The following is a 20296-nucleotide window of genomic DNA, read 5'->3' as shown; positions in this document are numbered from 1 at the left end:
ATTACCCATCATTGTTCTTTTAAAGCACTTACCTTTAATTTCACATTACACTCCTATCTTTTGTCACTGGGGCTTTGTTAGGAACAATCGAGGCCAACTTCCCCTCCCACAACATGAAAGCTCTTTACTTCTTAGTGAAACTAAAAATTCCATGAATGTATTTTAAAGCCATGTGTTTGTTCACAGCTTAAATTAAGCATGCTCCAGCGTATAAACCAAGCGGCATTTGTTTGCAAAACAATCATATTCTTTATATCACTAAGGCTGTTTAAATGAAGTTGCCCTTGTTTCACTGGCTGCAGAAAAGCCTTTGCATTGTAATGGAGATTTTAATCCTGTTTGTTTGAGAGCAGCTCAGCTACTCATGCAGGACTAGTTTTAAACTTAAGGCTCATCCTTTACTGAAGACTGGCATGTAGTTGCACTGCCCCAGGAGTTGCCTTGGGAAGGAACTGTGACTTCAGAGTCACAATGCCTCCCCTGCTTCCCTCTTTCTTAGAAAGGTGGGGGAAAGTAAGTCACGGCAGTCCTTTATAGGCTGCACTTTGCTTTTCCCCCTTGCACCTGAAGAGTCCAGTTCCGCTGACCAGCAAACAGGGACAAATTCTTGGTCCCTTCCTTCTCCTCCCTCCCCTCCCCGACTCACAGAGGGGATCATCAGGTGTACAGCGCCACTGTTCCAGCTGTAATTGGAGTAGGTCCTGTGTAGCTGAGCAGAGAGTTAGGAGTCATACTCCATTGAGTAGGTTTCAGAGTAGCAGCCGTGTTAGTCTGTATTTGCAAAAAGAAAAGGAGTACTTTTGGCACCTTAGAGACTAACCAATTTATTTGAGCATAAGCTTTCGTGAGCTACAGCTCACTTCATCGGATGCATAAAGTGGAAAATGCAGTGAGGATGTTTTATACACACAGACCATGAAAAACTGGGTGTTTATCACTTCAAAAGGTTTTCTCTCCCCCCACCCCACTCTCCTGCTGGTATTACCTTTTGAAAACCTTTTGAAGTGATAAACACCCAGTTTTTCATGGTCTGTGTGTATAAAACATCCTCACTGCATTTTCCACTTTATGCATCCGATGAAGTGAGCTGTAGCTCACGAAAGCTTATGCTCAAATAAATTGGTTAGTCTCTAAGGTGCCACAAGTACTCCTTTTCTTTTTACTCCATTGAGTAGCTGCTTAAGCCTAGTGCACAATTTTGCACTTAAAATTAGAGCTACAATAAACATTTCACCAGAAGAAACATGGGGTGCAGTTCTGCTCCCAATGAAGTCAATAGCAACGCTCTCGCTGAGGTCACTGGCAGTAGGGCCCATGGATTCAGCATGGTGATGGATACATTTTTGTAATTCAGGGAAACCAAACAAACAAAAATTAGTTTGCAAGATGTGACAATGAATGAAGCAATGTTATTTAATCTGCCACATTGAATAGTGAAAAGCACAAACAGTTAAGGTTAAATAAACAGTACCGGGGGCAGGGGAGGATGAGTGAGAAGAATTAAAGAAAGCATGCAAGAGAACAGAGAACTTACCACAGCCTTGAATAAGACCAAAAGAAGAAAAGAGCATTAAAAACTAATTAGCAAACAGAATGATTCATATCAATCTGTTGTTTACACACCTTATTATTACAGAGGAATGGAAATTGCAAGGTTGCCAAACATGTCTTAAAGGAACATGCTGGCCTCCCACAATGGTTTCCAGTGGGAAAAAGCGTAAATTCATGCCACAGGGATTGCTCTGAACAGGCTAAAGCACAGTAGATTGCATAAAACTACTGTATAGCATATTGCATAGAATCAGAAGGGGCTGAAAAGCAAAGGTCAGAAAGTCAGGAAGAAACGCAACAAATTAGCTACTGTTCACAGCTCTAGTTTATGGTGCTTAGAAAGATGGGACTGAATACTGAGGTCATTACTAGGATTTATTAAATTCTTATCACACAAAACATCACTGACCTTGACTTCAAAATCAGCTTAGCCTGAGTAAGGAATGACTAGAAATTGAGGTGCAAATTCTGCTCTCAATCGCACCAGTGTAAATCCATTCTAACAATTTACACTGACTTAAAGTAAAGACTTCTGGGCTCAGCCCAGGCTTTTTAATGAACTATTACAACGTAGTTTCATTGTTGACCGCGTTTGCCTAGTTTAATTTCCTTAAGAAAAGTGTGTCCAGAATGATTTTCCCAAAATGTGCACTTTTATATCTATAGATACAAGGACTTACACACGAAATCTGAGGCTAACGTACCTGTCCATAAAAAGCAACACGATAGTATCGCCCGAACAAACGTTTCTCAGAATTCACTACTTCTGCAACCTTCAGATATGATCGATGGATGTCATAGTACAGATCTGACAGTCTCTAAGGTAAAAGGAAACAGAAGAAGTGCAATGTAAAATTAATATTTTTAAAGGCTTTATTCAGGCTAAATTTGCCTCCATAGGATTTCCAATCGTGGAGGTGGCTACCTTCTTTATTCTCAGTAGCAGCTGCAAGAGGTCAATTTCAAGACTCCTGCCTTCTCCTGGCCACACAGTTTTAGGGTGGTAGTAGCCTTCTTGCATAGCTCCATAAGGAAAGAGTTACAGTATAAGTCTGTCCCAACGTGTAGAAAAAGAAATGGGATGGTCCCCCCACATCTAGATGGCCAGTGATGAGGCTACTCATCCTGATTACTGAACTGCGATTCAGTGGACATGGAATGGAATTAAGAGCACATCCTGAGAGACACAGCACAGAAGGGGCAGCCTCGGGGCGGGCATCAGGAGTCTCTTTATACCACTTTTGCACCAAACCGCCCCCACCATCAGATAGAGCACTACTGCCCTTATACGCCATCGCAAGCCAGAATCAGCTCCAGGGTATTTTGGTTGGATACAGTCCTTACTCCTTCTCAGTTTCAGTTATTCTATAACTTTATCATCATAGTGTGAACTTCTGGTAAAAGCCGTGTTTTGCACTGGGGCCATGCTTCCTAAATTACATCGCATGCTGTTACTTTTTTCCAGTTTAAACAAGGAAATCAATGACTTGGATTATTATTAAGTAATTGCTTTTCTACTTGAAATTAAAGAAAAACAAAAGCAAACATGGAATAATTTCAAAATTAAATCCTTTATCCTGTAATTTTGGTTATTTTGATGCTTAGGTATATCTAAACATTTTCACTGCTCAAAATCAACTCTCTGATAAATGCATATAGCAATTCCTATTCAGTTGGTCGAAGGAGTTGTAAAAATAAGAACAGACCTCTAGACGGGTCATATAATGCTAGACATAGACTAAAATCTCTAAATAAAAAATAGCTAGAATTTTGATATAATTTCACCAGGCAACAATATTATGGTTTTAATGAGCTTTACAGGTTCATTTGTCCGAAGAAATTTGCAAGTGTGATTTTAGTGCCTATGAAAGGAACAGGATTGGAAAGCTAAGCCCTTCATTCATTCATGGCACAGGTAAAGCATAGGTGATAGCAATGTGAGTTTCCATCCTCTGTCCCACCAGTGTACCCAAACCCTGAGCTGGTGGGATCAGCTATGTGGGTTAGAGAGTAGATACTTTTTTCCCCCCATCCAGTTAATCTTTCTGCTTTGACTGCCTAAAAGGGGATTGTTTAGACCGCAATCCTGCAATGAACTTCAAATAGGCACAGGAGCCTGCTCACTTTTTGAGCTCATTGCATGTCAGGGCATCAGTCATTATAGTGATGTGGACCCCAGTTCTCTTGGAACTGAGCTAAAAGCCAATATACTCATTTCATGTAGGCTATGGAATAGCCAGGAAGATGGAACAATGTTTGTCACTACCTTCATAGGTGACAGTATATGGTAATTTTACTAACGTAGGTCTGAATAATGAAAACTATATCTATGGGATCTCAGAGCTACAGAAACCATAGAAAATGTATTTTCACAGGGTTTCCATAACCTCACACAGGCTTCAGACAAGATATTTTTAACTCAGTCATCAAAAGACGAAAGAAAACCCTCCAGCAATATTAAAATAAAATTGAAATATGCCAATTCAAAGAACAACACTAGTCTGTGTTTTCCTGCTACTCTTTGTTTTTTTAAGACAGAAATTTTAATTGGAAACCCAGCTTACTTTAAAATCTCTTTGTTTCTCAAATACAGCAATGATAGGCTTGTTAACTCCAGCAATCAGTTCATATCTTTCAGACTTCCACAGGTATTCAACACATAACTCCAGCTGCTTCACAAGGATATTCTGTAATCCCACAAATGAAAATTCTATGGTGACTTGCTTGTTGATAGCATTTGGTAATTATGATGACATCAACAGTACATATACATTGTTTTATTTCAATATGATTTCTTCTATACAGTAGGTTAATATAGTCATAAGAAGTTTAGTAAGAAATTGGTGAAAATCATTTGGCAACCTGCTACAGTCTCATGTAGGACTAAGTACCACTTTAAAGATTCAAAATGCCCAAAATAAGAAATTCCTAAAGCTTCAGAAACCACCAGCTATCATATATCTGCAGCCATACCACCTGGTGCCATGCTTCTGCAAGCTACCACAAGAGAAGTAATGCCAGGCTGGTTCAGTCAGTGCTTGGGCATTTGAAGAACCCACAGGTGATACAGAAAGTGGTACTACCTACTGGATCACTAGCACTCTTCCATCAGAGCCATTAACAAGTTAATGGATGAGATATAAAACATTTGTAGACAGAAAAAGACCCCCGGCACTTTTTTGGAGAAGCAGAGGGATGTTTTAGTAAGGGTTTCCTCCCCATATTCCAATTCTGGTATTTTACAATCCGTCAAGCTAAAATTCCACCCCAGTTATTTAAATTGGATGTTTTTGTGGCTTTATTGTGCATTGTTAAACAGTTGCCATATTTAAGGTGAAAGGAGTCTGCATTGGGTAAAGTGATCCCTTAATATAGTTTATCACATTTATAATGTGCGCAGGTATCATATAAAAATGTTATTGCCCTCCAGAAACATATGCGTATCTTTTAGCAAAGGCTACACTACAGGTTTGGGATAGAACTAAAGAAAAGTTCTTTTTCCCTCACCAATAACAGCCATTGCAAATAATTCAGATCTTAACCCATATCACAAACCAGAGACTTTTAAAGACTGGGAGAGCCATGGAATACATACAGTTGGCCCCCTATTCAGTAAAGAAACGTTTCTAACTTATTTAGTAATCAAAACTATCTTTGACTGTCCCACTCTCCAGTGGTACCAGTGTTTTCAAGTTAGGCATTATAGTGCTCAACTTTCTAGAAAAACTGTTTTATACAGAAAGCTAATTTTAACAGACGTAACGGCATCAGGTGAATTAGGAAAGATATTTACATGACAAGGATTTATAAACCGGTTAACACTTCATAAATAAATAAATAGTTAAAAAAAAACCCTTAAAGTAATAAAGTTAAAAGAATACAGAACACTATTATTTAAATGCTACCATTGCTAACCTCATTATATGGAGTATCTTGCATTCCAGAATCTTCTTTCATAGCTCCTTCTTCTTTAATGTTTGGGGTAATATTTAAAAAAGCTGGCCATCCCATGGAAAATAAGCCTTGAAGTACAAGCCATAACAATACTAATTAATGCTTGTATAACCATGGATTTTAAAAGGCTATAGGATGTTGTAAAATGACAACCAATTTTATTTAGCTAGGATTATTACTTTTTTATTTTTTTACAATCTAAGTGATGAATGCCACAAATGGAACTGATTGAATTTATGACACATTCTTCTAAGTTCCCTCTGTGGCATAAATCCGCTTGTCTAGGCAGATACACTAATATGTATTCATACGGCAATGATCTCAGAGAAATCTTCTCCTTTCCTCTGCGTGTCATTACTCTACTTGTGTTCTATCACTCTGCCAACCCATATAAAACTACACATAGAAGATAGTATTCTACAGTAATGGTACAACAGCATTACGACAGGGCTAGAGTCTCTCACCCTTACTCATGTTGACTAGTACAATCGGCCCTTATCCCTGCAAAGACTTACATACATATTTAACTTGACACACTATGTGTAGTCCTTCTGAAGTCAATGAGAGCACTCATAGTGCATAAAATTAAGCATGTAAGTAGTTCAGTGGTTTTCAGCTAGACTATGTACAAAATACAGTATTACTCACTAAGAGTAAGATTGGCAGAATCTGGCCCATAGTGATTTAGGCCATTAATACCTTAGTGCTTTTTAAAAGGAAAATCTGCCAGAGAAGGTGATGTTAAGACAAACTTCAGAAACACACGATGTTTAGGTTTCAGAGTAGCAGCCGTGTTAGTCTGTATCCGCAAAAAGAACAGGAGTACTTGTGGCACCTTAGAGACTAACAATGAAGTGGGCTGTAGCCCACGAAAGCTTATGCTCAAATAAATTTGTTAGTCTCTAAGGTGCCACAAGTACTCCTGTTCTCTTTACATCATGTTTAGTTTAACAGCAGAAAAATTTGAAGGACGGTAATCTATTAAATTGAGTGAAATATACCGTACCACTGTGCATGGAAACACAGAGGCACACACCACAAAGGGGTTGCTATTACTATTTGTTTTGACTTATTTGACGTTTTACTGCCTCTGAGTTTTGACGTTACCCTTAAGCTGTTCATTCTTTACACGCATGACTTCCTATCACACTCCCCCGCTTGACGAAAAGCATACTTCCCTTAATACATTTGTCTCATTCCTGCAGATGATGTGACTTCACCATTTATGAGCTATCAGACTACTCTCTCCTTTCTAAAACACACATCTTATTCTCCCCCACACCCAAAATATTTATTCTCTTTTCCACAGAAGCAATTCTTTATGGAAGCTGTGCCTATAGAGCTAGCTCATGCTGAGAACAACCCTGAAATGTAAGTTTAATAAACTAACAGAGATTGGCAGAGGAACAATATAATTAAAGACAAAAAATCTTATTTTTTATTTCTCTGCTATGCTCTAAGTAAAATACTCTAGACTGGCAATTATGTGTAGACAATCAGGTATCGGGCCTGATCTTCCTTGCACTGCGGTCAAATGGGAGTTTTGTCACAGACCTCAGTAAGAGCAGGATCAGTCTCATTGCCAGGTTGACTCCCCAGTCACACAATTGATGTTTATATAAGCCTCAGAAAAATGACATTCTGTAGGAGTTTTACATGGCTCCACTCATCTCAGACTTGGTACAAATGAAGACTTTACATTAAAAAAAAAATTTAACGCTTCCTCCTTTTAATAGATTCTAGCCCTAATCGATGCATTTAATGGGTTTTCTCTGTTAATGTGAAAAGGAAATATATTATTGTTGACCCTGAAAATGGTTTTGCAAATGATTGGGAAGCTGAATATATTAATTTGAACATCAATTCTGAGAGGAGCAGCATTACAGTAACCACAACGACATTTCTTTTTTTTCCTTTATTTTTCCCCCTAAAATCAGGTGATTTTATGTAGCCATAAAACTCTTGTGGCCAGAAAAAGTCACCCAGTTGGGGATAGGGTCCAAAAGACCTAACAAAGTTAGGGAATTTAATCCAAAATGCAATCACATATTTTCTTCTGCATGGGCATTTCACTATTACACCAAATAAATGGTTCAACCATAAAACTTGATTTATCATAAACTGTAAAAAAAAAAAAAAAAAAAAAAAAAAGGGAGGGGGGAGAGGGGCAGGGGGACTAAGACCCAATCATACAAACTGCAGTGTCTCTCCTGCAAGACTTAGCTCCATTTGACTTGATGTGGTAGATACAGGCATGTACCATCTTGGAAGAGATACTCCTGCACCTTGCAGAATTGGGCCTTTAATGTTTTATCATATTATAAGGAAGAAAATGAACTCCAGTTAAAAAGCTGTCCATCATGTACTACGTATAATATCATTATCTGGATGTTAATTTTTTCTGATTGTACAATCAAGGTCTTATTTCTACTTCTGTTATTGGACATTGATGATGTATAACTGTCCTTTTTAAGCAGTTTATCTCATTTTGAAATGAAAATTACAGGATCCTTTTATGATGTATTTTTGTGCAAAACTCCCACTGACTAAAGTAGGAGTTCCCTGCATGGATCAGTAGCAGAATGGCTTATTGTTGGTGAACACTGTAACTAGTGACATACTACACAATTCATCAAGATAATTAAATAGTCCAACCAAAATGAGCATCAGAAAAGTATCACACATATTTCCTAGTATTAATTGCTTTCTATTAAAAACATAATCATGCAACATAATTCTTTTCCCTTTTGAGAACATCTTCTTTCTCTAGATCAGTTTAAGAGCAGTAATTCCATTTCCTAAATGATGTTATTTGACCCATAAACAGGCATGGTTAGAACACTCACTTCCTCCATTGTGAGTAGTTAGTAACAGATTACTATCAGAGACTTGAACATCTTCCAGGAGTATACGTGAGGTACAAATCTTTTCCATTTTCCAGTAACCTATGGTAGTGTAAGATGTTATTAGTATAGTGCTACTGGTATGTGTTAATAACATGCATATTTAATAATGACGCACTAACAAATTAAGCATTCTCTTTTAGCACTAAAAAGCTAAACGTTCAATTAACCTCTTATGTATAAAATACATATTTTATTATGCTGTTACAATAAGAATTTACTAGCCTCATATCTTAAACATGTGTGAAGGGTACAAGCAGCAGGATATCTTGAAAAGAACACAAATGTGATCTGAATGAAATAAAACAGTTACAAAATGTATAACAGTTGTATAATGTAGAACAGTTGTATAATTCTCTACATTAATTATTGCATTTGAATACATTGAACTTACCCTTTCTTTTCAGGTATTCTGCAATGAGGGCAGCTATATGGATATAGCACATAGCAGCCTGAAACCAGAGACCATATAAATATATTAAAGTACACCCCAGATCTTGCATTATTAGTTTGCTGAGGGTCAGAAACCCTCTTCATTTTTGGAATATGTTTTGGAAAAGGGGAAACAAACTTAGTTTGACAATTTGAAGAAATCACAGGTCAAATATCAAAGTCCTTACTCAGGCAAAACTATCATTGATTTTAATAGGAGTTTCTCCTATGTACGTATAGAGCAAGGGTTAAACAAGAGCGTCAGGATCTGACCCATAGAAAATACATGGTTACTTTGGAAACAAGATATTATTGGGCTAAGATCTTGGGGTTCAATTAATCAATTTAATACAAATAACATTTTTGCCAAAAAGAAATTTTTTTGCTTTGGCCCAGATCATCTCCTGTGCTGAAAAACAAACAACCCAGAAGGGAATGGAAACTACATAGTTTTGTCTTCATTAGGAAATTACATGGTTTAAACACAATTTTAACAGTTGAATTAGCTAACATGATGCTGGCAATGACCTTGTGGTCACTGTAGACAAGAACAAATCATGCTTAGCAATGTGTCAGCTAGTCATGGTTAATTCCTGTTATATAGTCTGTAATATACAGCATATTCAGGCATTCTTAAACCCAGTCCACATCTTATTTTAGTCATCTTGAGGGAAACTGCACAATTAGCTTAGATGATAATAATCATAATTAATTATACCGAGTTTTTATAGAGTGCTTTTCATCTGTAGATCTCAATCTAAATACAGACTGATTTCTTTGTCTTACGTAAATTACCTCTGATAAATCTCCATTTCTAGCATGAATCTTGGCCATGTTTTCAAGCCAAGTCCTTCGTAATTCAGGTGTACTGGCATATGAGTTTGCTAGGCTGTACTGCAGGTCTACAAGCATCTCTGGGTCTTTCTCATGTTCCTTCATCTGCGCTGTGGCCATTAAAACTGTCCTGATGCGTTTGGTCAGGTCTTTCACCTCTGCTGGAAAGTGACTGTTCTTTGGAAAAGATAAGCAACGAATCAGAGAAAAGGCCTACAAAGCCATACTTTTATTATGTTAAACTATAGTATCACTGGTGATTGGGCCTGAAGTCAATGGATAGACTCCTATTTAGATCATGCTCATAGTCCCATTATATTTACATATTTTACACAGTTCTCTGCCATTTATTTACTGATGTGTCACAGCACCCATTAGAAACCCTAGTCTATATTCTGATTTCAGTTACATCACTGTCTATATGGAGTAATTCCACTCAAGTCAACGGACTGAGGCTGGGGTAATAAGCAAAAATATTATCACATGTTTGTAAAGGGCTGCTAAATTTATTTCCAGATTTGGATACATTTACTGATGCAAGTAATACCTTAACTCCACAGGTAGCCTCACTAACGTCAATGGCAGAAGGTAGTATTCAGTGTGAAAAATGGTATCTCAGCCATTTCAAACCACACAAGATAAAAATTTGGTCTTCCTATCAGCCAGATCATAGATTATTCATCAAAATATTTATGTCAGTTCTGCTGTTTTTCTTTTTGAGATGGACAATAATAAATTCTGATATTCAGGGTTTTGTTTGTGTTTGTTTTTTTGCATAGGTGTAGAGAGCATAACGACAGAGAAAAATAAAATTGTGCCTTTCTTTTGATTGGCAGGGCAGAGAATGCTACAAAAGCAGAACACACAGATACAAGATTAGCAGATCAAAGAAGATCAAAGCTGCCCTTTAACAAAATCAAATACAGGCGAGACTCCCATGTTACTTACACTAATTTTACATCAGTGTAACTATTGACTTCAATGGACTTACTCCTGATTTACACCACTGTTAGTGAAAGGAGAGTAAGCCCCATAAATATAAAGTTGAAAATGTTTCTTGAAAAGCATTTGACAAGAGCTTATAAAAATACACAAGTTGTGATTGAAAACTGTATTCTAATATATTTAGCTGAGTGGGATCTAAACAGTTTTTAAAATAATACTTATTAGGAGTTAAACCCCTTATTTTGGGTTAGCAAATTGTTCACAAACCAATCTGGATTTTCTATTAACATATGTATTATTCATAAGTATTTGCTAAATAGTTGGAAGAATAATTTCTAGCCTAAATATCATTTGGGAACTGTTAACTTCAACTACATGCTATTCATGGTGTTTCACTGGTCATACGGCATAATTTCTGCTCCATGATTGGATGAGTGAAACATTTTCAAAAGGAGAGTAACAAATAGTGAACAAATAATAACAGGTTTCAGAGTAACAGCCCTGTTAGTCTGTATTCGCAAAAAGAAAAGGAGTACTTGTGGCACCTTAGAGACTAACCAATTTATTTGAGCATAAGCTTTCGTGAGCTATAGCTCACTTCATCGGATGCATACTGTGGAAAGAACAGAAGATCTATTTATACACACAAACCATGAAAAAATAGGTGTTTACCACTACAAAAGGTTTTCTTTCACCCCACACCCCACTCTCCTGCTGGTAATAGCTTATCTAAAGTGATCACTCTCCTTACAATGTGTATGATAATCAAGGTGGGCCATTTCCAGCACAAATCCAGGGTTTAACAAGAACGTCGGGGGGGGGTAGGAAAAAACAAGGGGAAATAGGTTACCTTGCATAATGACTTAGCCACTCCCAGTCTCTGTTCAAGCCTAAGTTAATTGTATCCAATTTGCAAATGAATTCCAATTCAACAGTCTCTCCCTGGAGTCTGGTTTTGAAGTTTTTCTGTTGTAATATCGCAACTTTCATGTCTGTAATCGCGTTACCAGAGAGATTGAAGTGTTCTCCGACTGGTTTATGAATGTTATAATTCTTGACATCTGATTTGTGTCCATTTATTCTTTTACGTAGAGACTGTCCAGTTTGACCAATGTACATGGCAGAGGGGCATTGCTGGCACATGATGGCATATATCACATTGGTGGATGTGCAGGTGAACGAGCCTCTGATAGTGTGGCTGATGTTATTAGGCCCTATGATGGTGTCCCCTGAATAGATATATGGGCACAGTTGGCAACGGGCTTTGTTGCAAGGATAGGTTCCTGGGTTAGTGGTTCTGTTGTGTGGTATGTGGTTGCTGGTGAGTATTGCTTCAGGTTGGGGGGCTGTCTGTCTCCCAAGATTTGTGAGAGTGTTGGGTCATCCTTCAAGATAGGTTGTAGATCCTTAATAATGCATTGGAGGGGTTTTAGTTGGGGGCTGAAGGTGACGGCTAGTGGCGTTCTGTTATTTTCTTTGTTGGGCCTGTCCTGTAGTAGGTGACTTCTGGGAACTCTTCTGGCTCTATCAATCTGTTTCTTCACTTCCGCAGGTGGATATTGTAGTTGTAAGAATGCTTGATAGAGGTCTTGTAGGTGTTTGTCTCTATCTGAGGGGTTGAAGCAAATGCGGTTTTATCGCAGAGCTTGGCTGTAGACAATGAATCGTGTGGTGTGGTCAGGGTGAAAGCTGGAGGCATGTAGGTAGGAATAGCGGTCAGTAGGTTTCCGGTATAGGGTGGTGTTTATGTGACCATCGTTTATTAGCACTGTAGTGTCCAGGAAGTGGATCTCTTGTGTGGACTGGACCAGGCTGAGGTTGATGGTGGGATGGAAATTGTTGAAATCATGGTGGAATTCCTCAAGTGCTTCTTTTCCGTGGGTCCAGATGATGAAGATGTCATCAATATAGCGCAAGTAGAGTAGGGGCATTAGGGGACGAGAGCTGAGGAAGCGTTGTTCTAAGTCAGCCATAAAAATGTTGGCATACTGTGGGGCCATGAGGGTACCCATAGCAGTGCCGCTGATTTGAAGGTATACATTGTCCCCAAATGTAAAATAGTTATGGGTAAGGACAAAGTCACAAAGTTCAGCCACCAGGTTAGCCGTGACATAACAGAACGCCACTAGCCGTCACCTTCAGCCCCCAACTAAAACCCCTCCAATGCATTATTAAGGATCTACAACCTATCTTGAAGGATGACCCAACACTCTCACAAATCTTGGGAGACAGACAGCCCCCCAACCTGAAGCAATACTCACCAGCAACCACATACCACACAACAGAACCACTAACCCAGGAACCTATCCTTGCAACAAAGCCCGTTGCCAACTGTGCCCATATATCTATTCAGGGGACACCATCATAGGGCCTAATAACATCAGCCACACTATCAGAGGCTCGTTCACCTGCACATCCACCAATGTGATATATGCCATCATGTGCCAGCAATGCCCCTCTGCCATGTACATTGGTCAAACTGGACAGTCTCTACGTAAAAGAATAAATGGACACAAATCAGATGTCAAGAATTATAACATTCATAAACCAGTCAGAGAACACTTCAATCTCTCTGGTAACGCGATTACAGACATGAAAGTTGCGATATTACAACAGAAAAACTTCAAAACCAGACTCCAGGGAGAGACTGTTGAATTGGAATTCATTTGCAAATTGGATACAATTAACTTAGGCTTGAACAGAGACTGGGAGTGGCTAAGTCATTATGCAAGGTAACCTATTTCCCCTTGTTTTTTCCTACCCCCCCCCCCCCCCCCCCCCCCCCGACGTTCTTGTTAAACCCTGGATTTGTGCTGGAAATGGCCCACCTTGATTATCATACACATTGTAAGGAGAGTGATCACTTTAGATAAGCTATCACCAGCAGGAGAGTGGGGTGTGGGGTGAAAGAAAACCTTTTGTAGTGGTAAACACCTATTTTTTCATGGTTTGTGTGTATAAAAAGATCTTTTGTACTTTCCACAGTATGCATCCGATGAAGTGAGCTGTAGCTCATGAAAGCTTATGCTCAAATAAATTGGTTATTCTCTAAGGTGCCACAAGTACTCCTTTTCTTTTAACAAATAATAAGTTCAGATGTATAAACTTTCATGCTATATTTATTAAGATTTTGGGATTCACAAACATTTACCTAAGTTCCTGGAAGTTGCCTGACTACTTGAGAAAATAATAACACGAACCATGAAAAACTAAGTCAGTCCTTTTATTCATGAAGGTATTTGTGAATCAGTTCTTCCTATCATTCAGTCATCTATAACAGGTAGTGATAGACACAAAACCTTTCTTACTTTCATCTGCTTGTCTCCATTAGCAAAATTATTTATAATTGCAAGTGAATGCTGAAACCGAGATCCACCTATCCCTGCATCTGCGATCAGTTGGCTTACAGCTTTGATGAGCTATAGGTGAAGAGGAACAAAGAACAGTGTATGGTTATTAACGAAAAGCAAAGTTTGGACATAGTTTTAATTCTCTGCTTTAAAAAACCAGCAAGAGGTGGAACTGATAGGGTGAGAGAAAAGGGCTTTCCAAAATATTTTAACAAGACAAAATATAAGCAAATATATAAATATAAATAACAAATCATCTTCTAATTGTTTACATTTTCAAATGTGAGATCCCGTCTCATCATTGTATTACTCCAGTTTTATGTTCATGTATCTGTACTGATTGAATCACACTGCTGTAAAATTAGAGAGGTAAATTAAGCCCACACTGTTGACACACTGGGTCAGATTTGCTCCATCAGCTATGTGCTGTGCCTCTGATGCAACGAAGCCATAAACCTGATTTAACTGGCCAGTTAGCTAAGTTTGCAGCTGTTTTGCATCACCAGCACAAAGCAAAACAGCTGGAAAGAACTGGTGAATATGGCCCAATGTTTTCAGACATGCCAGAAAAATTAGAATGACGCAGAGAAACTGTGATTTGCAGAATTCAAAGAGTCATTTCAGTGGAATATTTTATATAGCCCGTATATATTGTTTAAAGTGCATCTTACACTTCACTCACCTGTAGATGGGACCTGACTATTGACTTCTGCTTGTTAAATTCAAAGTTCTTTCTCATGAAAAAATAAAGAAGAGCAGATGCCTCTGTTTGAGTTGACCGTGACCTATGGTTACAGCATTTCAGGATTTCATAGCAGAATGATCCACACATGTCTGCTTGCCCTTGAAAAAATGCTGGAGGAAACTACAGGGAAAAAAATGTCAAAAATGTTTAGCACTTCTCCCACTCCCTGCTACATTCATTTTGAATCAACGTTCAAACTTTCATTGTTCAAACAACATTGTTTCAAACTTTCATTAACAACAAGCCTCTCTCTCAGACACTCCAGTGTCTAGCAAAAACATCTGCCACTAGCTAAGCATTCTCTTCTGTGTAAAAATGAAAGTAAGTGAAAATGGTGTGTGCAAGTTATGTACAAAGCATTAACCAAAACCTGTTGTGTACAAAGCATCAGTCAAATTGACCTTCCAAATTTGAATCTGATGCACAAATATCATCATGTGCACTGAAAGCATAGTGAGGTGCAGCAGTGGCAATGAAAATAGCATAGTCAAGGGAAGTGGGGAGAGTTCAGACACCATTATAAAAGCTGACCAGTGAGGAGAAAAAAGTTTGGAATAGCACTACAGCTGAGGAAATAACGGATGTTTTGTGGAAGTATGGAAAGGTTGAAAAAAATCATTTCAGTTGGACTGAAAACAAAAATTCCAAAATATTGGTGAATCCAAAAGTTAAAAAAAAAACGTTTTGGATTGAATTCAATGTTTCAGTTGATGTGAAATACAACATTTCAATTTGAGCATTTTTAAAACATTTTTGAATTTATATAAAGACATTTAAAATAAATTTCAAAACAAAAAGTTATTTCAAACCAAAAATTGAAAACATTCTGGGGGAGGGGGTGTAAGGGGAGGAGGAGGTAAGGAGAGAGGGCTAGGTTATTTTCAAAACAATTGGTGAAATTGGCGAAATTGGCATGAATTCATAAAACATCTCAGTGTTGCCAAATCTGATATTTTTGCCAGAAAACATTTTGCTGAAAAATTTCGTTCCTCTCTATTGATTACCATAGCTTTATGCCGCATTAAGCTAGTGTTCCTCTTGTGGCCAAGTCTGAACAGCATTAGAAGGCAGAGAGTATAGGATGTAAAGGTCCAAGTGACTCTGTTTGCTGAGAGCTATTAATCACAGGATGGAGACAGTAGAAAACAGAAGGAATGAGAGGAGGGAGAAGATAAGCACGTTTGGCGCAGATCTAGATTGCTACAGAGATTATTATCCCCAAAGGAGCCACTACTGAGATCAATATGCCTACAGCCATTTGGAGAAAGAACACAACCCCTGCACGCAATGGGATGGATGGATCCAATGATGTTAGATATTTACTCTCCTGCCACTGCACATGTTCCTCTGGCTCCTGGCAGTCTGGTGTGTAATTTAAAGCAGGCTGTGGCTGGTTTATCTTATATTCCTTTGGCCTTTAAGCTATGTGGCTGGGAGAGGCATGACCATATTTCTTTTTTCTTTTTTTTGCAATTTACAACCATTCTGGAAGAATGGCATGTAGCTTAAACTTTTCTCCACTACTGTGTTCCATGCAAGGGACTGGACAATCAGATCTATTTTGTTTAATGTTACAAAATTACAGTAGCATTTCTCCTCAGCCACCACTATAATCCATCTGCCAAATCCCTGATTATTTTTTTGAAAGGTCCTCAACTCCAGCTCTGATTTTGTAGCTTTTAGATCTGGTTCCCAGGCACAGCGAGGTAGTTCAGTGTCTAGAGGTTAGAAAATGCTCCCATAATTATTTGTACCTACAAAACTGCAGATAGTAAATCAGAGGGTGTTTTTCAACACCGATCCCTAAATACCAATGAAACGAAGAGACAGAAAGCACCTTAAAGTGTGAAATCCTCCACCAGGTTGGATTTGTTGCTCCGCCCTGCCAATCTTATGCAACAGCTTTCAAATGGAATAAAAGTATAGTTACCTTGCTCACAAACAACCGCAAGGCAGCAAAGACATGCTTGAGGGCTACTGCCGACTGGTTGACTTGCAAAAAGAGCAGGTAGGTATCAAAGACCTTTTTCATCAGTGCATTCTGGCAATCAGATTGCTGGAGTTGTCTCTGAAAAGTTAGCACACAAACAGGATTGTAATATTTTTAAAATAATGGAACAGAAAATGGCTCCTTTGTTTTTTTTTGCACCAAGTCCTAATGTGTCCAAATGTGGTGGTATCTTTAATGTCAGCCCTACAAGAGCTTAGAGGTTACCAGCAACATGAGGCATTCCCCATGGGCTGTGGTCTCTCCATACCTACAGTAATATGGGACCATTGTTTTCCACTGTTTGTTCTCCCTTCTCATTCCCACAAACTACTACAGATAGCACTTAGGACAGGGAAGTGGGACTCATGAGAACTAGGTTCTGTTGATGGCTGCCACTTTCTATCTGTGTGACCTAGAGCAAGTCACTTAGGTCAACATTTTCTAACTTAAATGCCTACAGTTAGACTTCTAAATCCATATTGCATGAATGGCTTGATCAGTGGCCTGATTTTAAGAGCTGCTGAGCATCCACAACTCCCGCTGACTTCAGAAGAAGCTATTTCAGCATCTCTGAAATTCAGATGACTTTGGCCTTGTCTACACTTAGCACTGCTGCAATCGATACAGCAGGTGTTGATTTAGCAGGTCTGGTGAAGACATGCTAAATCAATGGCAGAGTGCTCTCCCATCAATTTGTGTACTCCACCTCTCTGAGAAGGGTAAGGGAAGTCGGTGGGAGAGTGTCTCCCATTGAGACAGCTTGGTGTAGACACGGCAGTAAGTCGACCTAAGCTACATCGACTTCAGTTATGTTATTCACGTAACTGAAGCAGTATAACTTGGGTCAACTTGCTGCAGTAGTGTAGACCAGCCCTTTTATTCAGGTGCCTCACTAAGAAGTTAGCAGCCTAAGCTTTAGGCACCCAAGTTTGAAAAGTTTGGCCTTAATTTCTCTGTGCCTCAGTGTCTCCATTTTTAAAATGTGGTAATACTTACCCACCTTTGTAAAGGTATTGAGATTTTTTAATGACAGGTTTATATGAAGTCAAAGCATTACTATCATCACACTGTAGCAAGTGATGCTGTTTCCATGGGTCATCCCTTTTCCTAGCTCTTCTGCTCAGTCAGGACACTTTAGGCCAGTACCTACATGAGGGCTTACTACTCCCTTTCCTTCACCCCACCAAAACCCCTCAATAATGGAATGATTTGGCATTATATTTGTTTCTTTGTAATGTGCTCACAGGCATTTTGAAACTTTTTAAAAATTCTCTTTTTGCTCAAACCTATAACACCATTTCAAGCAGAATTTGCAACAACAGAACATACCTGGTGGTTCTGAGTGAAAAGACACAGTAGGTCAAGAATGGTGAGGCAAACCTCTGTGGCAATATTTGCCTCTGTGTCTGCGTAGTGTACAATGTCTGTTTCATTGGAGCCGCCTGCAGCAAAAGAAGTGGGAAGAGAACAACAAAGTGAGCATCAAGATAAATAACCCTCCAATCAGATCAAGAACTGCTTCCAAAGTCAGTACAAACATTCATTCCTGAGTGTGCATGTTAGCTAAAGGGGGGAAGAGGGTTCTTTGCTTCAATTTTGTTAATTTTGTAACAACTTTTCAACTTTGCAGAATATTGTTTCTTTGTTTGCTTTTTCGCATCACAGATTACATTCAGCCTGACAAGAGATTTGAACCATGAATTATATCCTATCATCACATCTCCCTCAGAAAAAATTTATGTGCAATAAACAAATGTATACTTGACATTTTCTGTCACACCGTCTGCCACTAGTTACATATCTTTTTCAGGTCTGCCTATCTGTAACCTTTAGGTCTGTTAAGGGCTAACTGTAGGGTACATCAGGCTGTGTGTGCAGAGGGCATGAAACCACTAGCACCTGATGGATGCACTCTACCTGTAAAGGACAAGGGCATGCAGGTTGCCTTCAGAGAACACGGGGAAAGTGAACTCTTACATAATAATTAGTACTTATAAGTGAGCAGTGTGCATTCATTTTAGCATCACCTTTAGATGTTAGTTGTGCAAAAAGGGAATGGTACACTGTCCTCACCTGTTTAGGGTATCTTAACACTGCTGGAACCAAAACTCCGCCTCACCTTGCAGTCAGGGAGTACAAGCACTAGAATTCTGGCTGTCCACAGCACAAAAACACAGTGGGGGTGGCAATTGGAGAAGAAAGAATCCCTAAGCCTTTTCCCCTCACACAGGCATACAATGACTGCTAAAATCTGGCAATGTTTGTTCCATAGGTGAATTAGCGAATGCTTGACTTGTCTGTAAATGCTATAATTCTAGAATGATATTCTAATGCTACAATTCACTCCAGTGAGTTACAATGCTGATGGGGAAAAAAATGGATATTTATATTTTAAAGCATTTTAAAGCCTCTACTCTCAGAGGTCACATTACTGTATTTGCTCACTGACAAAGAATGCCATTCTTATTGTTAAATAGAGACATGTGTAGGTATGCTTTAAGGATACCTGTTATTTTTTAAATGTCCAATATACACTACATCTTAATGAGCACATAAAATATTACCTCTTGATTTTGGGATTAAAAGGAAAATTGCTGTGTAAAATACTGAGGCATCCATTTTCATAAAATCTGCTTCCTACAGATTAAAGCACCGGGATATGAAAATGACAAGGAGATGACAATTTGCAGCAGTTACAGCCACACTCTATTTTGAAGAGCTTTATTTGTCATGATTAAAGATGGTTGAAACATTCAGAATTTTGAAATTTTTCGATGGAAAACAGGACAATTTTTTCCTGAAAATATTTGCAAACAGAGTCCCCATTTTTTATCAGCTCTAGCGATTATCCTATTTCAGCTGTTGCACACCTGACTGTACAAAACTCCCAGGGGCAGGTTCTCAGATGGTGCAAATTACCATGGAACTTAATGAGCTGGCAAAAAAGTGGGTGGTATGAATCCACTGAAGTCTGTGGGAAGTCAGCACCTCTGAAAAGCAAGCTGCTAATTTCATTTTCAAAATATGTGTTTAAGTACCTATTTTCAGATTCTGATGTTTGAAAGTGTTGGCTTTTTTTTTCTTTACAGGTCTATGGTCCAACTATTAATATTCATAGAAGTTCCATTTCAGCCAGCAAAGCCCATTGAAAACAATGTAAAGACTCTCATTGACTTCAATGGGCTTTGAATCAGCCTCTTATACATTATGGTGCTGTGCTCTATAGAGAAAGCTAAGATAGAGAGACAGACAGATAAGTAGATTCATTTCCTTCATACTTACTTGCCATGCTGCTGTCTATCATTTGCAAGAGTTTGGGGTTGGAAAATGCATTTTTGCCACGGATTATTGGTAACGTTTGAGATCTGTGATGTTTGTGGCCATCATGACTGGAAGTAGAATGCATCCTGAAATTGAGAGAGCACCATTTTTTGTTTAAATGTTGTTATCATATCCCTATAGTTTTTCCATGTCTCTCAGAATTATCTGCAGTATTTCTCAATGACCCAAAGGGAGACCAACCGATGCAAAATATTTCAGGTTAATATAGCGGAAGAACAAAGTCAGCAAGGCATATATAACACAAGTAGAT

General features: G+C 38.6%; 1 protein-coding gene across 50 annotated transcripts in view; it reads right to left on the bottom strand.

The window, feature by feature from the left end:
• The window catches only part of DOCK10 (dedicator of cytokinesis 10), a 247285-nt gene that overhangs the window by 30031 nt on the left and 196958 nt on the right, over nucleotides 1-20296 (bottom strand). For 33 of the 50 annotated variants that reach the window (XM_043523131.1, XM_043523117.1, XM_043523120.1 and 30 more), the window contains 11 exons: nucleotides 19987-20111; nucleotides 18034-18146; nucleotides 16645-16782; nucleotides 14652-14834; nucleotides 13928-14038; nucleotides 9636-9851; nucleotides 8803-8860; nucleotides 8352-8450; nucleotides 5467-5573; nucleotides 4116-4238; nucleotides 2256-2369 (listed from right to left, as the gene is read on the bottom strand). In XM_043523131.1, coding sequence (XP_043379066.1) covers nucleotides 2256-2369; nucleotides 4116-4238; nucleotides 5467-5573; nucleotides 8352-8450; nucleotides 8803-8860; nucleotides 9636-9851; nucleotides 13928-14038; nucleotides 14652-14834; nucleotides 16645-16782; nucleotides 18034-18146; nucleotides 19987-20111 — 1387 coding nt within the window. Of the gene's footprint in view, nucleotides 1-1534; nucleotides 1541-2255; nucleotides 2370-4115; nucleotides 4239-5466; nucleotides 5574-8351; nucleotides 8451-8802; nucleotides 8861-9635; nucleotides 9852-13927; nucleotides 14039-14651; nucleotides 14835-16644; nucleotides 16783-18033; nucleotides 18147-19986; nucleotides 20112-20296 lie in introns of all 50 variants that reach the window. The other 17 variants (XM_043523109.1, XM_037908361.2, XM_037908362.2 and 14 more) reach the window with 3 other exon arrangements.

Source organism: Chelonia mydas, chromosome 9, assembly GCF_015237465.2.
Source record: "Chelonia mydas isolate rCheMyd1 chromosome 9, rCheMyd1.pri.v2, whole genome shotgun sequence".
NCBI lineage: Eukaryota > Metazoa > Chordata > Testudines > Cheloniidae > Chelonia > Chelonia mydas.
This window is presented reverse-complemented; position numbering and strand designations above follow the sequence as displayed.